Genomic DNA, 21,491 nt, shown 5'->3' with positions numbered 1-21,491 from the left:
TATAGCCGTACTGCAATTTGAATTCTATATGAAGTTGACTGAACTAATTAATAACCATAGGAAAAATAATATATAATTATATATATATATGTATACAGATACACAGTTGTAGTCAACTATTATATATTTTAAGTCAAAATTTTGTAGATACCACTATACCAACAGTATTTACATAATAATAATTAAGCTGAGGTGGATCTTATTTAAATAAATGAATTAATATACGATCAAATTAAAGTCACGTAGTCTTTATCCACTAAAAGTAAAACAAAATATTAATTATTTAACCAAGTCCTTATATGTATGCATGATCTGGTCATGATGCACACATATATATATATGACTTATTATTAAATTCCAACTAAACTATAATAGTTAAATCATATTATTGATAATATTGGAATGCACCCCTCTTTTATGATCTCTAAATTTTTAAATATTAATTATATGATAAAAGGAACGTGTATTTCACTATAATATTTAATGTATTATATATAGCGATATATGATCAAACATGTCACGGTGTTGTACGTAATCTAATAATAAATCATTTACAGTTAGATATACTATTTAATATTCACGAAGCAAATTAATTTAAATACATTTAAGGATTAATACACCATATATATAGATAGATAATGTAATATTACACATTTAATAAATGATCAAAACATTCCTATACATATCAACAAACACAACATATACATTAATATATGCATAGAAAAGTTAATTAATCTATATTAAAATGACGTGTCTTTAAAATATTTTAAGATGTAAATAAAATTTTTTTAATAATTATTTATAATTTTTTGAAATTAATTTTCAAAATATTCTAAATATATAACAAAATAGAAAGGGTACATCATGCAACTATATTTTCGTATTGGCATGCATATCATATAGTATATATATAAATTGAAGATAATTACAAAATAATGAAAACATTCTCTGCCTAATTAAAGTACTATTTATATTTATACAAACAATTTGGATCTTCCAAAGGTATATGCATGAATGCTGACATGCATGTATATATATATATATAATATAAACTCAGGCCAACTAGCTATAGTTATAAAAACATGTTTACTCAATATATGTACGATGATCAATTAATTGACAAAGACAAAAAGTATGTACTTGCTTTTTTTTGGTTGGCTTTATTTACTCATCCATCCTTTGTGCTATATCGATCACTATATATATAAAATTATTTATTCAAATTTATATATACATATACATATATATATATGTTGAATTTGTGTATATATGTAATTTATACATATATATGCCGTGTATCGCACTATGTCATGTTGTAAGGCTGCATATGATCAAGTTTAAAGGTACGTGGCTTTAGCTTATACATATATAGTAATATATATTATATTAATTATAAATTGAAGTGAACTGTCAAAATGGAATATATATATAGTTAATTACCTGTTTAATTGTTTTGTACTATGATATTTCATATATATATATTATTTTTTGATAAACATATATATTATTAGTTTATATGTAATTAATTAGGATTATATAGGTAGCTAGTTTTTCTTATTCATTAAGTAATGAAAAGATAAGTTTAATAATAGGGCATAATTTCGATCGGAACTCTGTGAGAAAAAACCAATCTTTAATTATAATAAGTATATATATTAACTTGTATATTATATATATACTACTTTTTCTTTTTATAGTGGGTGTTTGCATATATGGTTATATATACACAAATATTATATATAATGGCGTACTGTTTTTTTGGTTAATTATTACTTAAATTAAGAAGAGTACTCCCAATGAAATGAAAGAATTAATTATATGAAGAGTGAGGCAGAAAGTCGTTAACGTATGTGTATTGGTGTTTTGCTTTCTTTCAAGAAAAGAGATAAACACTATATATAACTACATAATTAATTAATACTTTTTTTAATTTAAAAAAAAAATAGTATTGGATTTATTTCAATTTTCAAGTGAGAATTTTATATAATATATAATGTAGAAAAAGTATATATAGCGCCTGTGCATGGCTATATATATATATATATGATGCGATGGATAAAGTCAAAACATATATCCCAATAAAAGGGGCAACAAGGAACAGCCCTCCCTTCTTAAATATATATCCATTATATTATATATATATATATATAATTGAGTGCTTATCTGACTAATTCATTAATAAATTATCAAATTAATTAAAAGAGAGAAAGAAGTAAAAAGGAAAACCAATAGCTAATTAGACATTTTGGGTGAATCCCTGGCAGAATATCTGTATAATAAAGATTCCCATAAATTAATTTGTTCACACAAAATTAATTAATTAATTAATTACAATTTGGATGCATGCAGATGCACTACCACTATATATTAATTATAATGCAACTTGCACATATATGCATGTGTCTCTCACCCAACTTACATATTATACTTACTGATTATAGGGGAGATTCATATATATAAGTTGATATATATCTTAATTGATATAACTTATATATTTGAGATGATATATATATATGGTTCCAGCAATATGCCATTATAATGAATTTAATTTTGGTAAATATATATTCACATTTATATATATACCTTTAATCTAAAAAGGTAGTTATATATAACTGTGAATATATATATGGTGAGGGATCGATCTTAATTTGTAGAGTAAAGGTATAAAATGTAAATATATATATATATGTTATTGTTTGTACTTTGTAGTGGTGACCATGCATATATATAAATATAGATAGTGGAGGAAGACCACAAATGAATTAATAATTAATGTTGCAATAATGTTCAAACGTCATCCACTATACTATATACACACTCGAATTGTAAAGTAGTAACTGCAGTACTGTTTGGAATTGGATGATTAATATATATATATATAATTAAAATTAATTAGTACGTACTACTACATATATAAAATATATAAGAAGAGATGTAGAGCAGTAGTACTAGCTAGTAGTTGTAGTAGTACTCAAAAATCATACATATATATGATCGTGTGTATTGTCTGTCCCTTTCCTTTGGACACTAATCACTATTATTAATTATTATTATTATTAGTGCTACTACTACTACTGCACAAAACAACTCTCAAATAGTATTAGGGCAAGTTTAGCCCACATTTTATTTTTTATATGTTAAAAAATTTTAATTAGCCAATCACAATATTCAAGAAAGAAATAATAAATATCATACCCCTCTTCGCATGCCTACCCAGCTACCTTCGAACAAAAATAAATATATCACTACAAAAAATATCACTTTTACTAATACAGTTCGCTATTGCGTTAGTAAAAGTAACTTTTATCAGCGTATTTTGCAAATTGCGCTAGTAAAGAGGTCAAAATTTTACCAGCGTACGTTTGCAGTGGCTAAAATCTAACTCTTTCCAACATATTTATATGCTGGGAAAAGTCATTTTTACCAGCGCTTTTTATTTTATGGTGGTAAAAGTTCTAATACCAATATTAATTTGCTAATATATTATAAGTAAATTTTATTTTACCATCGTAATACTAATTTTTGGCTGCACCAAAATGTGTTGGCAAAAATAACATTTTTTGAGGTGTATGTAGTAGCAGATTCTATAAATATATAGAGATAATGTGTATGTGCATATTCTGGCAAAGAATCTAAACACGTGTATATATGCACCGAAAGAGAGAGCATATATATGGCCACTTGTGTATTTTCTTCTGCTTCTATATTCATAGGCTTATGGGAAAATTAAAATTTAATTTAGAGCCATCTATATAGTTGAATTATTATGAAAATAATAATTTTAATAGTGTTTTGGGGTAATAGTAAAGTTCTTAAATTTTTTTTGAGAGTTTTAAAATTCAAATATTCTTCATAATTAATTACACATTAAATATATTTTTTAAAAAAATAAAAAATTAGAGGTTAAAAATTAATCTTGTTAATATTTAATATATTTTATTTGTATACTAATAATTTTTTTCTTTATAATTCGGGAGCATTTGAAAGCTCGAAACGCACGCTTAACTCACCTATACTCAAATAACCGGTCTTGTATATATATAATTAATTAGTTCACGTCAGGGCATTGGCCGCCGGCATGGGTTAAAATTTCAAACACCCCTTAAAATTTGATTTCCTTATTAATTTATTATTTGGACAAATTGTTAATGTTAGAATTACAAAACCATATATAACAACTAATAATTAATGAGCTTGTTACAGGTTGGTGAATTCTCGTTTGGATTATCCAAATGTTTAAAGAGGCAGAAGAAGGGTCTTTTTGAGTGTCATAACAACCCATAATTATTATGCTCACTTTGTTTGATATAATATATTTATATATATATAGTTATTATTAAAATAATAATAATATTATGCTAGTACACTTCTGTATATATATTAGTATATCGCAAGATGATCAATTAATAATATTTTCATAATGCTCTAAAAAATCATTTACATCATATTTCATCTAAAAATTCACTATACATGCAATTTTTTTTTTTTTTTACGTTTGGAATAATTAAAAATTGTCTAAAAAAATATTATATGTCTAAATTATTAATGTGTCTCGCTAAAAGTATTTCGCCACAAACGTCAAAAATATTTATTGTGATTTGATATATTTTTACAGACAATATATATAAATTATATTACTATAAAATTAAGTATTTGTAACTAAAATCAAGACCTGTCATAATATATACAATTATTTATTTATTTAATAATTTAACTTTATATTAAAAAAATATCATTTTATATAATATGTGTTAGAGTGGCAAAGTTTTAGATAGTGGCAAGTTCGAAACCCCCACTACATTACATGCCCCCTAAATATTAATTTTTAGTCGCAATAAAATAATTATTTTGAAAATATTAATTACAAAAAATATTATTGTAGCTGATTTATATATATTTATATAGTGATTCAGGAGGATTATTTATTTTCGTCTTTTTACTATAAAGTATTATTTAATGGAAAACACACATCACATATATTGGTGCTTAGGAATTAATGGAAACCATTATCTCATTTGATCATATATATAATTATTTATTAATCATGTGTCTAATAGAACAATTACACGTACGTATATATAGCCTCCCCTCAAAAATGTATGCATACTAAAAATTCATTAAACAAATATTTATACTTCCAATCAAAATTATTGAGAGACAAAATCCTCCATCAGTTAATGGAAATGCTTTTAATAAATTAGTAATTAATTAATTAATAAATATTGATACACACAATTAAGTAGTGCAAATTAAATGTGTGTGAGAGTGAGTGGGATTATTAATTGATTTGTGGGGTACTACTCTCTAGCTCTTTCTAAAAAGAAAGGAATCGAAAGATGGCCTTTAATTGAGAGATCAAATTACTAATTAATTAATTAAAATTATATATATGGTGTTAATTAGATTAAACCGGGTGGACTACCCTACTATTCCACTACTTACCCACTATAATAACCTAATAATCATATTTAATTTTTGTAAAAAAAAAAGTAATATATAAATAATACATCTTATTGGCCAATTTTCCACTTATTTCCATTTAAATATATATGCATGGCTACCGCTGCTCCACATAGCTAAACCACACACATGTATATATTGATCATTTTTTATTTTTATCAATTTTCTTAATTACGTACTTACTGTAAGTTAAACATTTAATATACTAAATTGTTGTGTAATAAAGACATAATTATTAATTAATAATTAAGATCACCAGACCAGTCATGAGCTAATTTAATTAAAATGATATAATTAATAATTGATGATATTTTTGTTTTTTTAAAAAAGTGATGATATAACTCCACGTAACGTATAATAGATAGATTTGGAAAGGAAAATTAACCAAATATATATATATATATATATATATATATATATATTATATAGATATATTTAAAGCAATATCTAAGCCTTAAATAATGGTTTGATTTTTTGGACAACCTGAATTAAATGCTGTCCAGCCGAAAAATAAATAAATGCTTTCAATTTAAGTCATATATAAGTTAATTGTTCGTATGTAATATAGAAAGTCCAAGTCAAAATGATACATATAATTTTCTTAAATAATCAATGATAATATTGAAAAGTTACATATATATATCTAGTTAATAAAATTCATATATAATTTTATTCTTTTGATTGATTTGAAAAGAAGTAGAAAATTAAGTAAAATGATTGATTTTTATTCTTTTTTGAATTAAGTTGTTGCAGGTCTTCTGGAAATAAATACAAATTCTAGTAAGTTAGGTTTGTTATTTAGTCTCTTTCATTTTAATTTCTTAATTATGTAATATATATGTAAATAAAAACATACAAGTAATTAAATTAATCAACGTTCAAAAAGTTGAAAATGTTAATTATTTTTTCCTACATCATTATTACTGGGTATACTTAATTAGTGTACTGTAATTGATCATATATTCCATATAGATATAATATTAATAATTAGAATACCACTTAATTAAGTAGCAATTAATTATTTTATATGTAAATATTAATTACCTTTGACATTTTAGCGAGTTCAATTAATATTATCGTGTAAATTTAAAATTGTTATTACTGATTTTATTTTCTATTAAAAGGAAAAAGAAATTAAAAGAGAAGAATAACTGATTTCTTTTATTTTAATTGTTTATATTTAGAATGATGAAAGAAAACAAGAAAATGAAACAGTAAATAGTAAAGATGACAAAAGAGAAGAATAAAGGAAATAGATATATATATATATATATAGGCACATTCACATTAGGCATTCATTACTTTAGGACATACTTTCAGTTTTTGATGAGCATGCAAGTTAAGTGTAGAAACAGTCATCAACTTTTAGTATATAATTTCAAAAATACCATAAATGTTATACACAAACTTTATCACATAATTAACTTTATTATTGTTGGGGTAAATCATCCATATGTAATAACCAACTTACAAAAGATATACAATAAATTATGGAAAAATTTTATTGATTGCATAAGTGCTTTATTTTTATGAAACTGTTATTTTTTTTTAAATTTTGTTAATATAAATTTTATCTTAAATTTATTAATAAAATATTTAGAAGTAACTGACATACTACATGTTTTTGTGTGTCTTATTTAAGATAGCAACAGAGTTTGTATTGACGAAATTAAAAAAAAAAATTATACTTTTACAAATATTAGATACTAATGCTGCTAGAATGAACATTGAGTTTATAACACTTACAAACTCAAAACTTTAAGTAACTATGCCGTTATTTATACTTTAATAAATAATATAAGAAATTAATAGCCAATAAAATATTACTACGGGTGTAATTGGAGACCTTAAGATCTCAAATAGCAATTCCCATTCCGGTTTTTCTTTCTTTAATTCTTCTTATTGCTTCCTTATACTTTATAAGAAAATAAAAATAAAAAAATATAAATTAAATTTGTTTTGTTTTTGTTTTTCTTTTTATATATAAATTAATAATATAAGAGGTGTGTGTAGTGTAGGTGGGTAGGTGTATAAATATAAAGGTTGGGAGTCCCTTTGGTAAGCTCCATATCTTTCTATCTCCTTATTATTTCCCTCTCTCTCTCTTTGGCCTTTGCCTTTTGGCTTTTGGCTTTCAAATAATCGTTCTTAATTAATAATATATAACAAATTAATTTAATTTGTTGTTATTAATTAATTAAGAATGGTTAAGTTCTCAAAAGAGCTTGAAGCTCAGCTAATACCAGAATGGAGGGAAGCTTTTGTAAATTATTGGCATCTGAAGAAGCAAGTGAAGAAGATTAAGGTTCTAAAATCAACTCAAAAGAATATTAATATTAATGAGTGCCATGATGATCATAACAACAATAGTAATTACTATTTTGGTCGATCCATTTTCGACCCCATTCGATTTGTCACCAACAAATTAGTTTCATCAGCTAATAACGTCTATAATTCTGAACACCATAAAACTGACTTGATTCAGGTACGTACGTAATCATGATTAATTAATTAATTAATTATTTACTTCTTCTTTTGGATTTAATTTTATTTATTAATTACTCATCCGTTTCTAATTCTGATTCTCTGGCGAGTACAGAGCAGACCACTTATATTTTAGTGTAATCTGATTCAAATTAAAGCTATGTATTTAAATATATAATTATATTAAATGTAGTTTTCTAAACCCAACAATTAACAATTTCTTAATTTTTTAACAATTAATTATGAAAAAACTATACATAAATATATATATAGGTGGCAGTGGTCACGAGTTTCAGATTTTTGTAAAATATCCATGTTTACATATTTATGACGTCAATTTCTGGTAAAATAAAAGGGAACTTTATAAGTAGTTATATACATAAAACCCCTTCTAGTTCTAGCTAGTTAAGTAGCTAATTAAGTTATAGTAGTATATGTATTAATTGTTTAGTTTAATTTTGATTTGAGTGGTTATGCTTACGTACAAGTTTGTTTCTCTTTATAAGCATATATTCATGATCATGAAATTATGTCCAAGTGAATTTTGTAGGTACCCAACCCATAATTAATTTGTTTTTTATTTTTATTACTATGAATTATGGTATATGGTTAGGCTAATTACCGGCCTTTACCTAAGGGGTCCCAATTAATTAAAGTTGCCACCTTTATTAATTGGGGGTTAGATTAGATCCACAACTATATACTATTTGTTTTGTGTGCCGTGAATGTTTTGAATTGAATATATATTTATATATGACCGTGTGTGTATATGCGTGGATCCCATTTATATATATATCTCATGATCACCATCATAATTCATCTGCATATACACTATATTTCACAAATAATATACATGCATGTATAGTATATCATCCTAATTAATAACAACCATGGCGTAAAATGTTTAATTAGTACTTACTTATGGCCATTTCATGTGACCAATATATAAAGTTGTTTTAATTATAAACGTATATAGAAAGTAAGAATATTAATTTTAAAAGCAGTTAAAAATAAAATCTAGTAGTATATATATATATTTTGTTATTATTATTATTATGATTTGATTCATTAATATTAGGAGGTATTAGACAAAGCATCTAAAAATGGGGTCATTCATTTGTGAATGGACAGTTGGAGTTTGTCACTAGCTTATAGCTAGCTATAGATATATGAATCAATTAATTAAAGACTTTTTTGTTTTCTTTTTTCCTTGTCCTTTCTTTTTTGCAATTTGTCTGAATCATTATTATCAAATGCTGCTTTTGTTCCTTTTAATATATAAAAATTGTTTTTCTTTTTATTATTTATAATAACTTTGGAAGGTTTTGTTATTCTCTCACGAAATACCATATAGGAAAAAGGAAACGGTTTGTACACGAACTCATCGTGACATACATTATCATATATATTATAATAATAAAAATAAATATATAATACCATATACCATGTCACAAAACAAAACATTACCATATATTAAGAAATCAATTCCAAAAGGTAAAAAAATAAAAACAAAGAAATATTTAAAGGCTATTAGTAGTATCTAGCACTCTTTTACATACGTGTTAATATTATTATTGGTATAATTAAGCATCACGTGCTCAAGAGCAATACTTATTTTTATATATTATTTGCATTTCTAAATAAATAAATGTATTATCAATTAATTAATTGATTGATGATGATGATGTGTGACACTCACTAGGTGAAGCGTAAATGCTTGGATGGTGAAGAGGATCAAGAGATTTATGAAACTGAACTTGCTCAATTATTCTCTCAAGAAGATGAGGTACATAATAATATACGTTACAAATTAATTAATTACTACTATGTAATGATTCTATAAAAATATATTTAATAAAATAAAATTATATGTTATTTTATAGGTGAAAACATTTTTCGAGAAATTAGATGAAGAGCTTAACAAAGTGAACCAATTTTATGTGACAAAAGAAGATGAGTTTGCGGAGAGAGGAGATATTCTTAACAAACAACTTCAGATTTTGGTTGACCTCAAACTAATTCTCAAAGACCGCCGCCGCAAAAATTTGTCCGGCCCCGCCAAGCTCGGCTCGGCAAATCCTCCCTCCTCTTGGTCATCTTCTCCCCGGACCTCCGATTACACCGGTAATTATTTAATTAATTAACTATCTTAATATTCTTTTTAATTAGTATTACATATTTCTATTTCCATGAATATTATATAAACTATAATATTTTAATTTCTTAGGATTTCGGATTTGTTCTTGATTAATTAATTAGCAAGATATTATTGTTTACATTTTTTTTTCTTTTAAAAAAAAACATTGGAGTGTTTGAATTTTGATTACGGCGGTTGACCTTGAGATTAAGTACGTAGAAAGTCATGCTTATTAAATTTGGTTGTCAATAATATATGCAATGTCTTTTAAATAAGTAAGACATACTGTAAGTTATGTACGAATTAAAGTAATAATAAAAACATTTCATAGAGTAGTATATTTATTTATTTAATTAATGTGTTTTTGAATAAAACTTAGTTATCTATATATATATATAGCCAAATATTAATATTAAGCAACAAAACAATACTTTGTAAATGAGTCAAATTAATATTACCGGCCGAAAGATAGGTATACAAATTATATTTTATCGGTCAAAAGAAAAAGAAAAAAGAGTTGTACGTAATTATATATGAGGTCGGTCGGTATATATATATATTATAGAAACATATGGAAACTTTTTTTGAGGCTTAATTATCTTTACAATATAGTCAATATTGGACAGCTTAAAACCAATGATTAATCTATACCGACAAAAACTCCCTCTCTATATATATGTTTACATCTTATGTGTTTTATTATTTATAATTCAGAGATTATATATCTGCCTATATATATCTATATTTCTATATAAATTTATGTATTATGTATATACATAAATCAAGGATCGATAAATACATATTCAAAGTGTCCCCACCTCAAAAATCAATTAAGTTATTATATACTGTTTATAGTTGTCTTATTTTTTTGATGAGTTCAATTAAGTTGTTGAGTATATGTGTTTAGTAAGAAAGATACTATATATATATATATATATATTTCTCTCTCTATTTCACACTTACAATTGGGTTTTGTAATTTAATATGTATATATGTTGATAGTGATTGAATTTGTCAGCTACACATAGATATAGGTAGATTAATTGTGCTATACGTATACGTACGTACACCACCTAATAATCATTACATTATAATTAATTAATCATAAATTAATTATTAATATATGCAGAGAGTGAAAATGATAACGAGGGAATTGGAAGAATGAATAATAGTGAAAGTAGAATAGACATATCAGAAACAACAGAAGCCATAGCAAGTCTTGAGAAGAATGGTATAAATTTCACCAACTTAGGAACAAGGACCAAAACCAAGAAAGGAAAGCCAAAAATGGCGATGAGGATAGATATTCCAGTCACAACACCCACTCGAACAATCTCAGCCCTAACTTCAATGCTTTGGGAAGATCTAGTCAACAATCCTAAGAAGGAAGGGCATGGAGAGTACATCAATAGGAAGAAGATTCAGTGTGCTGAGAAGATGATTAGAGGAGCTTTTGTTGAGCTCTATAGAGGCCTTGGTTTGCTCAAGACTTACAGGTATACATATTCATATATATAATTATATTATAACTTTTCTAATTAATTACCTATCTTAATTTCATATTATTATTACCTAATTAAATTCATTGATATTTTTTTGGCAGCACCTTGAACATGGTTGCTTTTGTAAAAATCCTCAAGAAATTTGATAAGGTAAATATTAAGTTAATTATATATATTTTTAATGTAGGTAGAAAATCCAATATAATTAATATATGTTAATACATATGGTGTCATGACAAATATAATTATTTTTTATTGGAAGGCTTTTTTTTTATTATTTTTTTGGATATATATGAATGGGAGTCTTCTCCTTCAAGAGTGGAGAGTACTATACATACTGATCACATGAACAATGTGAAATTCTAACAAACTATTTCTTTTTTTTTTTTAATAAAGATAAATAAATATTACGATACTTTCTGTTATCCAAAAATAATAAATAAACAAATCTCATGAATATAGGTAGCCCCTTTTATAAATTATTAATTAATTGAGTTGGATTTTACAATTTCTATTTTGAAGATAATATATCATTAATTGGTACGGCTTTTTTTTCAATGAGATAGATATATATAGATATGAATTAATAATTAATTGATCATAAAATGAATATGAAAACAATATTAATTTAACAGGTATCGAATCAGCAAGCATCAGCAAGTTATCTTAAAGCAGTGAAGAGATCACACTTCATTAGTTCTGATAAGGTACAAACATTTCTACGTACAGCTACTACTTTTATACACATAAATACATAAATATATACGACTTTTATTTTTAATTGAGAGAAATTAATGTGTACATGAATTGATGAAATGATAATATCAAATAATTAATAATGGGGGGGGTGTAGGTGGGTCCTCATGCATGATCTCCTCCACAATCGTCAATCCATAAGATTGTGTTGTTGCTGTTGTGTCTTAATTAAGTATATTTAAATAGTGTTAAACTATTTGAATTTGATTCATCTTTCATCCATTATATATGTACGTCATGATTTAATTACTTTATTTCTTTGACTTCATCTCCATTGGTTCTGCCTAAGAATTAAATAATACAAGTGTTTCCCACCTCCTTAATTAATTAACAAGTTTATTTATGTATATTATTAAACATGCACGTACAGTAGAGAATGGTTTCATTTTTTTTAAAAAAAAAAGAGATTAATTATATTATTATTATTATTATAATTAATATGTGTTATTGTGTTTGTTGAATATATAAGGTTGTACGACTAATGGACGAAGTGGAGTCCATATTCATAAAGCACTTTGCCAACAATGACAGAAAAAAGGCAATGAAGTTCTTGAGGCCCCATCACCACAAAGATTCTCACATGGTTACTTTTTTTGTTGGTAATTATAATTCATTCATTTCACTCTTTTCTATGTATAACTACTATATTATAGGATTAATTTTCAATAAAGACAACAACAACAATGGAAATTAACTCTAACTTTCTTAACCTTTTATTTAACTAATTGTAGACCTTTTTCTCTTAATGGTCGGTCCAATAAACCAATTATATAACATTACTACTATTACAATTGACACTACCATAAAAGTGTATTTTTCCAACCTCACCATCAGAAAGTACAACATTATAGCATACATATAGTTTGAATTGAGAATTGAAATTGTTTAAGTAGAGTAGACATATAAATGAATGATTAGTCATGTGACTAAGCTTTAGGTACTTATTTAAATGCTCCATTAACTTATTAATGCTACAAACTTGCTGGCCACTAATAATAATAATACTATACATCTCAATTAGTGTTGTCTTGCCCCACTTTAAATTAAAACAGTAGTGAACCTTTATTATATGGGATATAACATTGACTTTTGTTTTGTTTTGGTGTACGTGTGGATGCGTTGTAGGGTTGTTAACAGGTTGTTTTGTATCACTATTTAGTGTGTACGCAATTCTGGCACATATATCAGGCATTTTCTCCCCTACCAAAGGAACTGTTTATATGGAAACTGTCTACCCTGTTTTCAGGTCCATTTATATACATACCCCTCTTCTTTTTTATTACTATTATTGGTAATAAATTAATTAATAAGAAACTGAAATTAAGTAATTAATAATGATGTGAACTGTGCAGTGTGTTTGCATTGCTGAGTTTGCACCTGTTTATGTATGGATGTAACCTGTTCATGTGGAAGAAGACAAGAATCAATTACAACTTCATATTCGAATTCTCTCCAACCACAGCTCTCAAGTACAGGGATGCTTTTCTCATATGCACAACCTTCATGACTGCAGTTGTGGCAGCTATGGTTCTTCATCTCATCTTGAGAGCCAGTGGATTTTCTCCATCCCAAGTTGATGCCATTCCAGGACTCCTCCTTATGGTTGGTTATCCTAATTCAATATTCAAAAATTATTCTTATAACATAATCATCATCATCATTCTAATAATTTATTATTCTTTCTGCAGGTTTTCATAGTATTCCTGGTTAGCCCATTTGACATCTTCTACCGCCCAACTCGCTACTGCTTCATTCGAGTGATTCGTAACATAATTTGCTCTCCATTTTACAAGGTACATTCATTCATTCAATCATAATTCACAATACTCTGTATTGACCAATATCAACTAATGAATTGAATTACTACTTTGTCTTCTCTCTGTATGTATGCAGGTTTTGATGGTTGATTTTTTCATGGCTGACCAACTTACTAGCCAGGTATATATATGTTAAACTTACTAACTACTAAGTAATTAAGCAAATAAATATGAATATGAGGTAGTAGAATATTAAACAAAATTGAGTGTTGATTCATATGATATCATTAGATTACATTGCTAAGACACATGGAGTCAACAGCCTGCTACTTTCTTGCTGGAAGCTTAAGAAAGCATCAATTCGAAACATGCCACTCTGGAAGGCTCTTCAGTGAGCTTGCTTATGTCATCTCATTTCTCCCCTATTACTGGCGTGCCATGCAGGTATAATTTAATAATAATCATCATCAACTCTCTCTATCTCTCTTCATCATAATGTCATTTCCATTATATAACTATTTACTTGTTATTTTAAAGTGTGCAAGACGATGGTTCGACGAGTGTGATTCCACACATTTGGCTAACATGGGCAAGTATGTCTCTGCAATGGTGGCTGCTGGAGCTAGAATCACTTACTCAAGGCAGCCTCACTATGACCCATTATGGTTTTCAATAGTTTTGGTCACTTCTGTCGTGGCTACAATCTATCAGCTCTACTGGGATTTCGTCAAGGACTGGGGTCTTCTCAACCCCAAATCAAGAAACACTTGGCTTAGAGATGATCTAATTCTCAAGAACAAAAGTACCTACTATGTGTCCATGGTAACTAATTAATTTCTCTTTCTCTCATTGTCCTCCTAATTATATATACATGAAAGAAAACAAGTTGTAACTGTAATATGAAATTGAAATTGCAGGGTTTGAATGTTGTTTTAAGAGTAGCATGGGTGGAAACAGTGATGGGGTTCCGAATTGGAGCTGTTGAGTCAAGATTAGTAGATTTTCTTTTGGCTTCATTGGAAGTTATTCGTCGTGGCCATTGGAATTTTTACAGGTACCACTTTCTCTGTTTCTCTTTGTTTTCTTGGACATTGTTTATCGAGTCATGAGTAATGATAGATAAAATGAATGATGATTGGTGTTTACAGGATTGAGAATGAGCACCTAAACAATGTAGGAAAGTACAGAGCTGTAAAGACTGTTCCCTTACCATTCCGAGAGACTGATTCGGATGGCTGAGTGATCATTGTGTTCTGTTGTATACACTAAACAACATATACATCCGGGGATGAGCAAAGCAAAGCCAAGCAGAAAAGACAGAGAGTTGGAGTTAGATCCGCATTTTGTTATTTGTAAGGTGTGGACTGCATGTGGACTTCCCTCTGCCACTCCCATGATCCTATCATTACTACAACTTCTACTATTCATCTCAACCTATGAATCAACAGCTAGCAGCAGAGCGCCAACTGTAATGTAGCAAACAAGCTTCGCTCCTATACCAATACCTCTCCTTTCTGTTCTCTCTTGATTTGTACATTTTTAGCATTTTTAACATTAATAATTTGCTGCTGCTAATGCTAATCAATATGTACTATATATATACAATTCTAAACTTATGCTACTTCTTTTTAAACTTATTCTCTTTCCATTTAAGTAAAAAAATTGTTTGCATGAATCAATCTTTAATTCCGATGCTATCAAGAATCATGAATCATGTAAACATCAACTAATACTAAATCTTTATTATAACACATGAAATCATCACTAAAAGCATTCATCAATAAATGATAATAAGAGTAATACGATGATAACAAATCCTCATGACTTATCAAATAAATAGTTTACAGATCTGTTTTTGTTCTGGTCAAAGATTGAGCAATTTTCTTGGAGAGACAATAGGCAGTTGACTGAATAGTGATCATGGGATTGACACCAATGGCACTAGGAAGAACACTAGCATCACAAACAAACAATCCCTCTGCTTCCCAGCTCTGTCCATTCTCATCCACAGCTCCTTGTTTTTCATTGATCCCCATTCTGCAACTCCCAAGCTGATGAGCAGAACCATAGTTAGTCCATTTCTCCTCCATTGACATAGGCCCTTTAGCGGCATAAACAGAGTCCAAAAACTCCTCCAACTCACTCTCACTAATCCCTTCACACTTCAATCTCTGCCCATCACTCCTATGAGTCCCAACTTCCACTGCTCCAGCAGCCACAAGAATCCTCAAAGCCCGTCTCAACCCAACTGTCATGTTAGCCCTGTCTCCATCATCCAACTCATAGCTCAATCTCCCTTCCTTCTTCACCACTCCCGACCCGCGGTCTCTGATGATGGTGATGAAATGGGCAGTCCTGGAGTACTTAATCATCTTATTCTTCAAGTCAGCTCCAGAGATCCACGGACCAATTGAAGCAAACGCACCTGGCCCCAAAGCAGGAGTTTCTATTATAGCCTTAACATTATTATGGTTACCACCACCATCATCACCATCAGAGCCAAACACTTTGTGGACTGAAGTAATTATTCCCCCTTCATAGTTCTTCCCTGTGAATTCTGAATTGGATTCGGGGAAGTAACCCCATGCCATTAAAACAGGGTGGAGGTGAAGGTTTCTTCCAATGTTCTTGTTCTTCAAACCACTATTGATCATCAATGGTGGAGTGTAGAGAGCTCCACAGGCTAAAATTGTGACTTTTGCCTCAATTCGAATCATTCTTTTGACCCCATCACCCACACTTCTGGCCATTACTCCCAAACACTTGTTCTTTCTTCCACTTCTACTCATGCCGTTGTTTTTCTCCAATATAAGCCTCTCGGCTTTACAACCAGTGAGCAAAACAGCACCGTTTTCAACGGCATCGACGAGCCAAGTAGAATCAGTACCCTTCTTGTCCCCTGTTGGGCAGCCATAGGCACAAGACCCACAGTAATGATCCTCCGAGCTATTTCTGGGGACGAACTCAACATCCAGACCCAGATTCTTGCACCCTTTTCTCAGAACTTGATTCTGAAACCCTTCTTCCTTACATTTATTGGTCACTCCAAGTCTTTCGCAGACAGAATCCATGGCCGAAACGTACTCCTCGCTCCCAAAAAGACTCAATTTTTCGTCCTCACTCCATTCTTTGAGAACTGATTTCGGGGTTCGAATCGAAGCCGACCAATTGATGAGTGAGCCACCGCCGACGGCGGTTCCAGCCATGATTGCCACGGTTCCGTCTAAGGTGCCGAAAGTAACGCCGTATTCGTACATGTGATCGGAGGAGGGACCTTCGAGGGAGGAGAAATCTGAGGGAGCAAAATAGTTACCCTTCTCGAGGACGATGACCCTTTGGCCAGATTGGGCGAGGAGTGCGGCGGCGACTCCTCCACCGCAGCCGGAGCCAAGAACGAGAACGTCGCATCTAATGTTGTAGATGTTTTGGTGGAGAACGACGTCGTTTAGGCCTTTTTGGGAAAGGGCGTTGAGAAAAGTTGTGTCGTTTTCGTAAATGGTTTGGACTGTTGCTTTGTCCAATGGTCTAATAATAGTCACTTCCTCTTTTTTTGATTTGTGTACTTTGTATCCAATTGCTTTCCATGTTGGATTCTCTCCATTTTCATCAACCTGAAATCAAATTTTTTATCTTTCAATCAATTTAATTCATTTATATAATTCCAAAACATAGCAATTTAATTGAATAGTAATTTTTTATAATATTGAAGAACATTGTCCCACATGGATTAAATGTAAAAGTATGGAGCTATATATAAAGAATATGGACTACTCCATTTATTAGCAATTGGTTTTGAGATGGAACCCATGATTCTCAACATACAAATATTACATAATACCATTTTTCAATGAGCAATGGGAATAAGTATTAGTTATTCCTTCAACTTTGTTTAGACATCTAAAAATTGTGCTATATTGAGCACATTTTATTGCAAAATTATGATATGAAATTTAATATCTAATTAATGTTTTATTTAAAAAAATCTAATAACTTTATAATCAATTTTATTATTATTTTAATATGTAAGACAATAAAAAAATAATATGAATATTTTATAATTTAATGTGATAGTTAAATATACTAATAAAATAATATAAATGACATAAATGTAAATGAAAAAATAGTACATTTATTGTGGTGTAAATTTTACATCAAATATACTAATAAAATAATATAAATGACATAAATGTAAATGAAAAAATAGTACATTTATTGTGGTGTAAATTTTACATCATAGCAAATATTGTGCCAAATTTGGCACCAAATTTGCTATGTGCCAAATTTACATCACTTTTTGGCATACTATTGGAGCACACTTTTTGTTAAATGAGCTATATTTTAGTTTTTTACCACTCATTTATACCTCTATTGGAGATGCTCTTACTTAATATATTAAAAAAAGAAGAAGAAGAACTTGATTAAATACAGTATAAAGAAAAGTTTGTTAAAAAAAAAAGAGTATAAAAGAAATAGTAATTTGCGGCATAAATACTTAAGTTTAACTCCCAGTTGTAAAAAAAATACTAAGTTTAATTTTTAGCGGTAATAATACCTAAGTTATATTTTTGGAACTAACTGTTGAATATTATGTCATTATCCACGTGTCATTTTCTTATTGGTGTATTTAAATTAATTTTTTTAAAAAAAAAAATTTAATAGCTTAGACCAATCAAGAATTGCCACGTGGAAATTTACTTAACAATTAACAGTCAGGTACCTACAAAAGTTCCAGATTATAACTTAGGAATTATTACCGTAAAAAATTAAACTTAGTATTTATTTGCAACTGGAGTTATAATCTTAGGTATTTATGCTACAAATTACTCTAAAAGAAAAGTAATACTTCTCCCAACAATTTTCTAAGGTATAATTACATAAGTCACTATTTTCTGTAAAAAAAATTACATTTTTACGTTTAAATAATTTTTTTAATATTTTACAATTTTCTATAGAAATAACACGAAAAACAATAAGAAAACTACATAAAAGTAACATGAAAATAACATCTAAATAACATTAAAACAACAACAACAACAAAAAATAACATACAGATAACAAAAAATCAACAATAAATTAACAAGAGTGCAGCATAAAAAGACCTTATTTTCTGTAAATAAAATTTAAAAAATGGTAAAATATTTAAAATTCTGTGAAATCGTATTTTTGTAATTTTTTGTTGTTTTTATGTATTTGTGAAATAATCTCATTTTTTAAAGAATATATTAAGAGTAAGAGCTTTTATTTATTTTTATTTTATTTTTTAATACTAAATATATAATAAATCGTTATTATTTTATTTTCAAACAATTTTAATAAATAATATATTAGAAATATTAATTTTATTTATTCGGTTATGTTTTATATTAATTTATTCCATACTATATAGATTCCCATGTAAATGAATGAATGCGATATTTATTATACGTAGCTACTATTATTTGGTTATGGTGAGATGTGATGTTGAAATAAATAATAGATATAAATGTGTAAATGATAAGGGAACTGGTTTTTTAAAAATTTATGATGAATGGGCAGGGAATAATAATATATGACAAAAAAATTGAATTGGGTTTGAAATTATATATTAATTATATGGCATGGTGTCAGCAAATAATTAAAGGTATTTATTTATATATTATATAGGTAGGTAGGTAGGTAGGTAGGTACCCTGGAGAAGAAAGTGTGGAGAGTAACGACTTTGAGGTAGAGAAAGGCGAGCCTGAGAGGTGTGAAATACTTGTGTTTCAACCATTTTTGAACAACTTTTTCTCTCTTCTGCGGTGACATTGCTGAGAAGGTGTTAATATTGTTATTAAGGAATAATAATCCCCCCCATTTACTACTATTACTATTAGTAGAATTAAAGCAGAGTGAGCCAGAGAGGAAGAGTGTTCCAATCCTTGTTCCCAGCATCATCAACACCAATCTCACTATCCACCTCCCTTCTATGATAGATGATCTTTTCATTAATAACTCTCCTACCTGCTATACATATATAATACATGTACACAATGTTACTAATTACTAATAGTGGTAGTTGTAGGTATCATAAATATATATTAAATTTAAAATCGAATATTACGGACGTACCTCTTCAGGGATTGGAAAGTGAGCCCCAGAAGAAGCCAAGAAGTGTTTGAGTACAGCTACTTCATCATCACGATCTTCTTGTTGGTGTTTAGAATAATAGTAGTAACTCAAAGAAGGTATTAAAGTGTCACAGACAGCTCTCAAAGATTGAATCTCAGGAGTTGTGAGTCCATGCTTTCCTCTTATTTTGCTTAAGTTTCCTCCTCCAATGATCCTTTCTCTCAACAACGTCAAACAGTACTCATCCTCTTCTTCTTTCCTACTTCTTCTCATCATCATTCTCTCTTTCTTCTCTACAATAAAATATAAATGAGATAGAGGGAGCCTTTTATATTAATATTTGTGAGAATATGTTATATGGAAAAAAGGAAGACACGAAACTCATGAATAATATATATATATTCAAATAGTCATGAAGTCAACAACAACACGAAAGTACTACTAATTAAACTAAATATTTAACTCCCAACAACCAATCCCCTCAGGCCTCTACCTATATAGATATTTTACAAGCTATATAAAATGACAAATATACCCTCACCTTTCATTTATTGGCATACCATACATTACTACTAATACTATGCTTGCTTCCTATATAGTTATACTACGTACCCAATACCAATATACTCCCCTTCTTCCTAACTATATACATACCATATTCATTCATTCATGTTTTAAATAATTTATAATACTAAAAATAGAGTTACTAATATTTTAAACTTTCTACTTTCCATATGTATTGATGATTCTCTTATTCTTCATAATTATATATGAAGTGATTAAAGAGAGAGAAGGAAATAACAATTGTATTTTGTCACGTATAGTATATGCATTGTATGTATGTTGTGTTAATTAATAACAAAAGCATGACAAAGTGCATAAATATTCGGATATGACAACGTACAATCACACTAAATAAAAATACTAAGCAATCTAACCAATCACTCATTCCTGTCCCCTTCATGCATGCGGCCCATCTTTTGCCACATCCTTCCAAATATTATATTTATTAAGCCTCTCCATTTCCATCTTAATCAATAATTTCACTTCTATCATATTTCCTATTTAGCACTTATTATATCTAACACTTTTTGTAGATAACATTTTATGATTAGTGATATTTTTTTAATTTTTTTTAAGTTATATAAGAACCAATACTTAATTACACTAATAATAGTATATAACACCGATAAAAGTGCTAGACATCAATAATATATTTTAACATTTCTTTATACATCAATAATACATTTTAGTAATTCTCTATATATATTCATTCTTTTATTTATTATTAGGACTATTCCTAAA

General features: G+C 28.2%; 2 protein-coding genes across 3 annotated transcripts; one reads left to right on the top strand and one right to left on the bottom strand.

Moving 5' to 3' along the window:
- The first annotated feature begins 7,481 nt into the window (after positions 1 to 7,481).
- On the top strand, positions 7,482 to 17,231 carry LOC115722063 (phosphate transporter PHO1). The gene is made up of 15 exons (XM_030651178.2): positions 7,482 to 7,945; positions 9,647 to 9,730; positions 9,828 to 10,068; positions 11,211 to 11,577; positions 11,685 to 11,733; positions 12,219 to 12,290; positions 12,809 to 12,938; positions 13,465 to 13,585; positions 13,692 to 13,941; positions 14,028 to 14,132; positions 14,233 to 14,277; positions 14,388 to 14,540; positions 14,634 to 14,918; positions 15,014 to 15,150; positions 15,245 to 17,231. The coding sequence occupies exons 1-15, from the start codon at positions 7,664 to 7,666 to the stop codon at positions 15,333 to 15,335; spliced, it is 2,412 nt and encodes an 803-aa protein (XP_030507038.1). The 5' UTR covers positions 7,482 to 7,663; the 3' UTR covers positions 15,336 to 17,231.
- On the bottom strand, positions 15,813 to 20,920 carry LOC115722064 (long-chain-alcohol oxidase FAO1). Of its 2 annotated transcripts, none has more exons than XM_061103546.1 (3): positions 20,187 to 20,920; positions 19,764 to 20,078; positions 15,813 to 17,707 (listed from the first exon to the last, which is right to left on the bottom strand). In XM_061103546.1, the coding sequence occupies exons 1-3, from the start codon at positions 20,463 to 20,465 to the stop codon at positions 15,938 to 15,940; spliced, it is 2,364 nt and encodes a 787-aa protein (XP_060959529.1). In that variant the 5' UTR covers positions 20,466 to 20,920; the 3' UTR covers positions 15,813 to 15,937. The 2 variants fall into 2 exon arrangements, with proteins under 2 accessions (XP_060959529.1, XP_030507039.2); XM_030651179.2 differs by having other exon boundaries at positions 19,764 to 20,081; positions 20,187 to 20,557.
- Positions 20,921 to 21,491: the final 571 nt, after the last annotated feature.

This window comes from Cannabis sativa, chromosome 9, assembly GCF_029168945.1.
Source record: "Cannabis sativa cultivar Pink pepper isolate KNU-18-1 chromosome 9, ASM2916894v1, whole genome shotgun sequence".
NCBI classification, from domain to species: Eukaryota; Viridiplantae; Streptophyta; class Magnoliopsida; order Rosales; family Cannabaceae; genus Cannabis; species Cannabis sativa.
Note: the sequence above shows the minus strand (reverse complement) of the source record. Positions and strands in the feature narration are given on the sequence as shown.

Coding starts and splice junctions, on each gene's coding strand:
- LOC115722063 (XM_030651178.2), top strand. CDS start 7,664: ATGGTTAAGTTCTCAAAAGAGCTTGAAGCTCAGCTAATACCAGAATGG. Junction 9,731..9,827: donor TATTCTCTCAAGAAGATGAG/GTACATAATAAT, acceptor GTTATTTTATAG/GTGAAAACATTTTTCGAGAA. Junction 13,942..14,027: donor TTCCAGGACTCCTCCTTATG/GTTGGTTATCCT, acceptor TTCTTTCTGCAG/GTTTTCATAGTATTCCTGGT.
- LOC115722064 (XM_030651179.2), bottom strand. CDS start 20,465: ATGATGATGAGAAGAAGTAGGAAAGAAGAAGAGGATGAGTACTGTTTG. Junction 20,082..20,186: donor ACTTTCCAATCCCTGAAGAG/GTACGTCCGTAA, acceptor ATATATGTATAG/CAGGTAGGAGAGTTATTAAT. Junction 17,708..19,763: donor TCCACACTTTCTTCTCCAGG/GTACCTACCTAC, acceptor ATTTGATTTCAG/GTTGATGAAAATGGAGAGAA.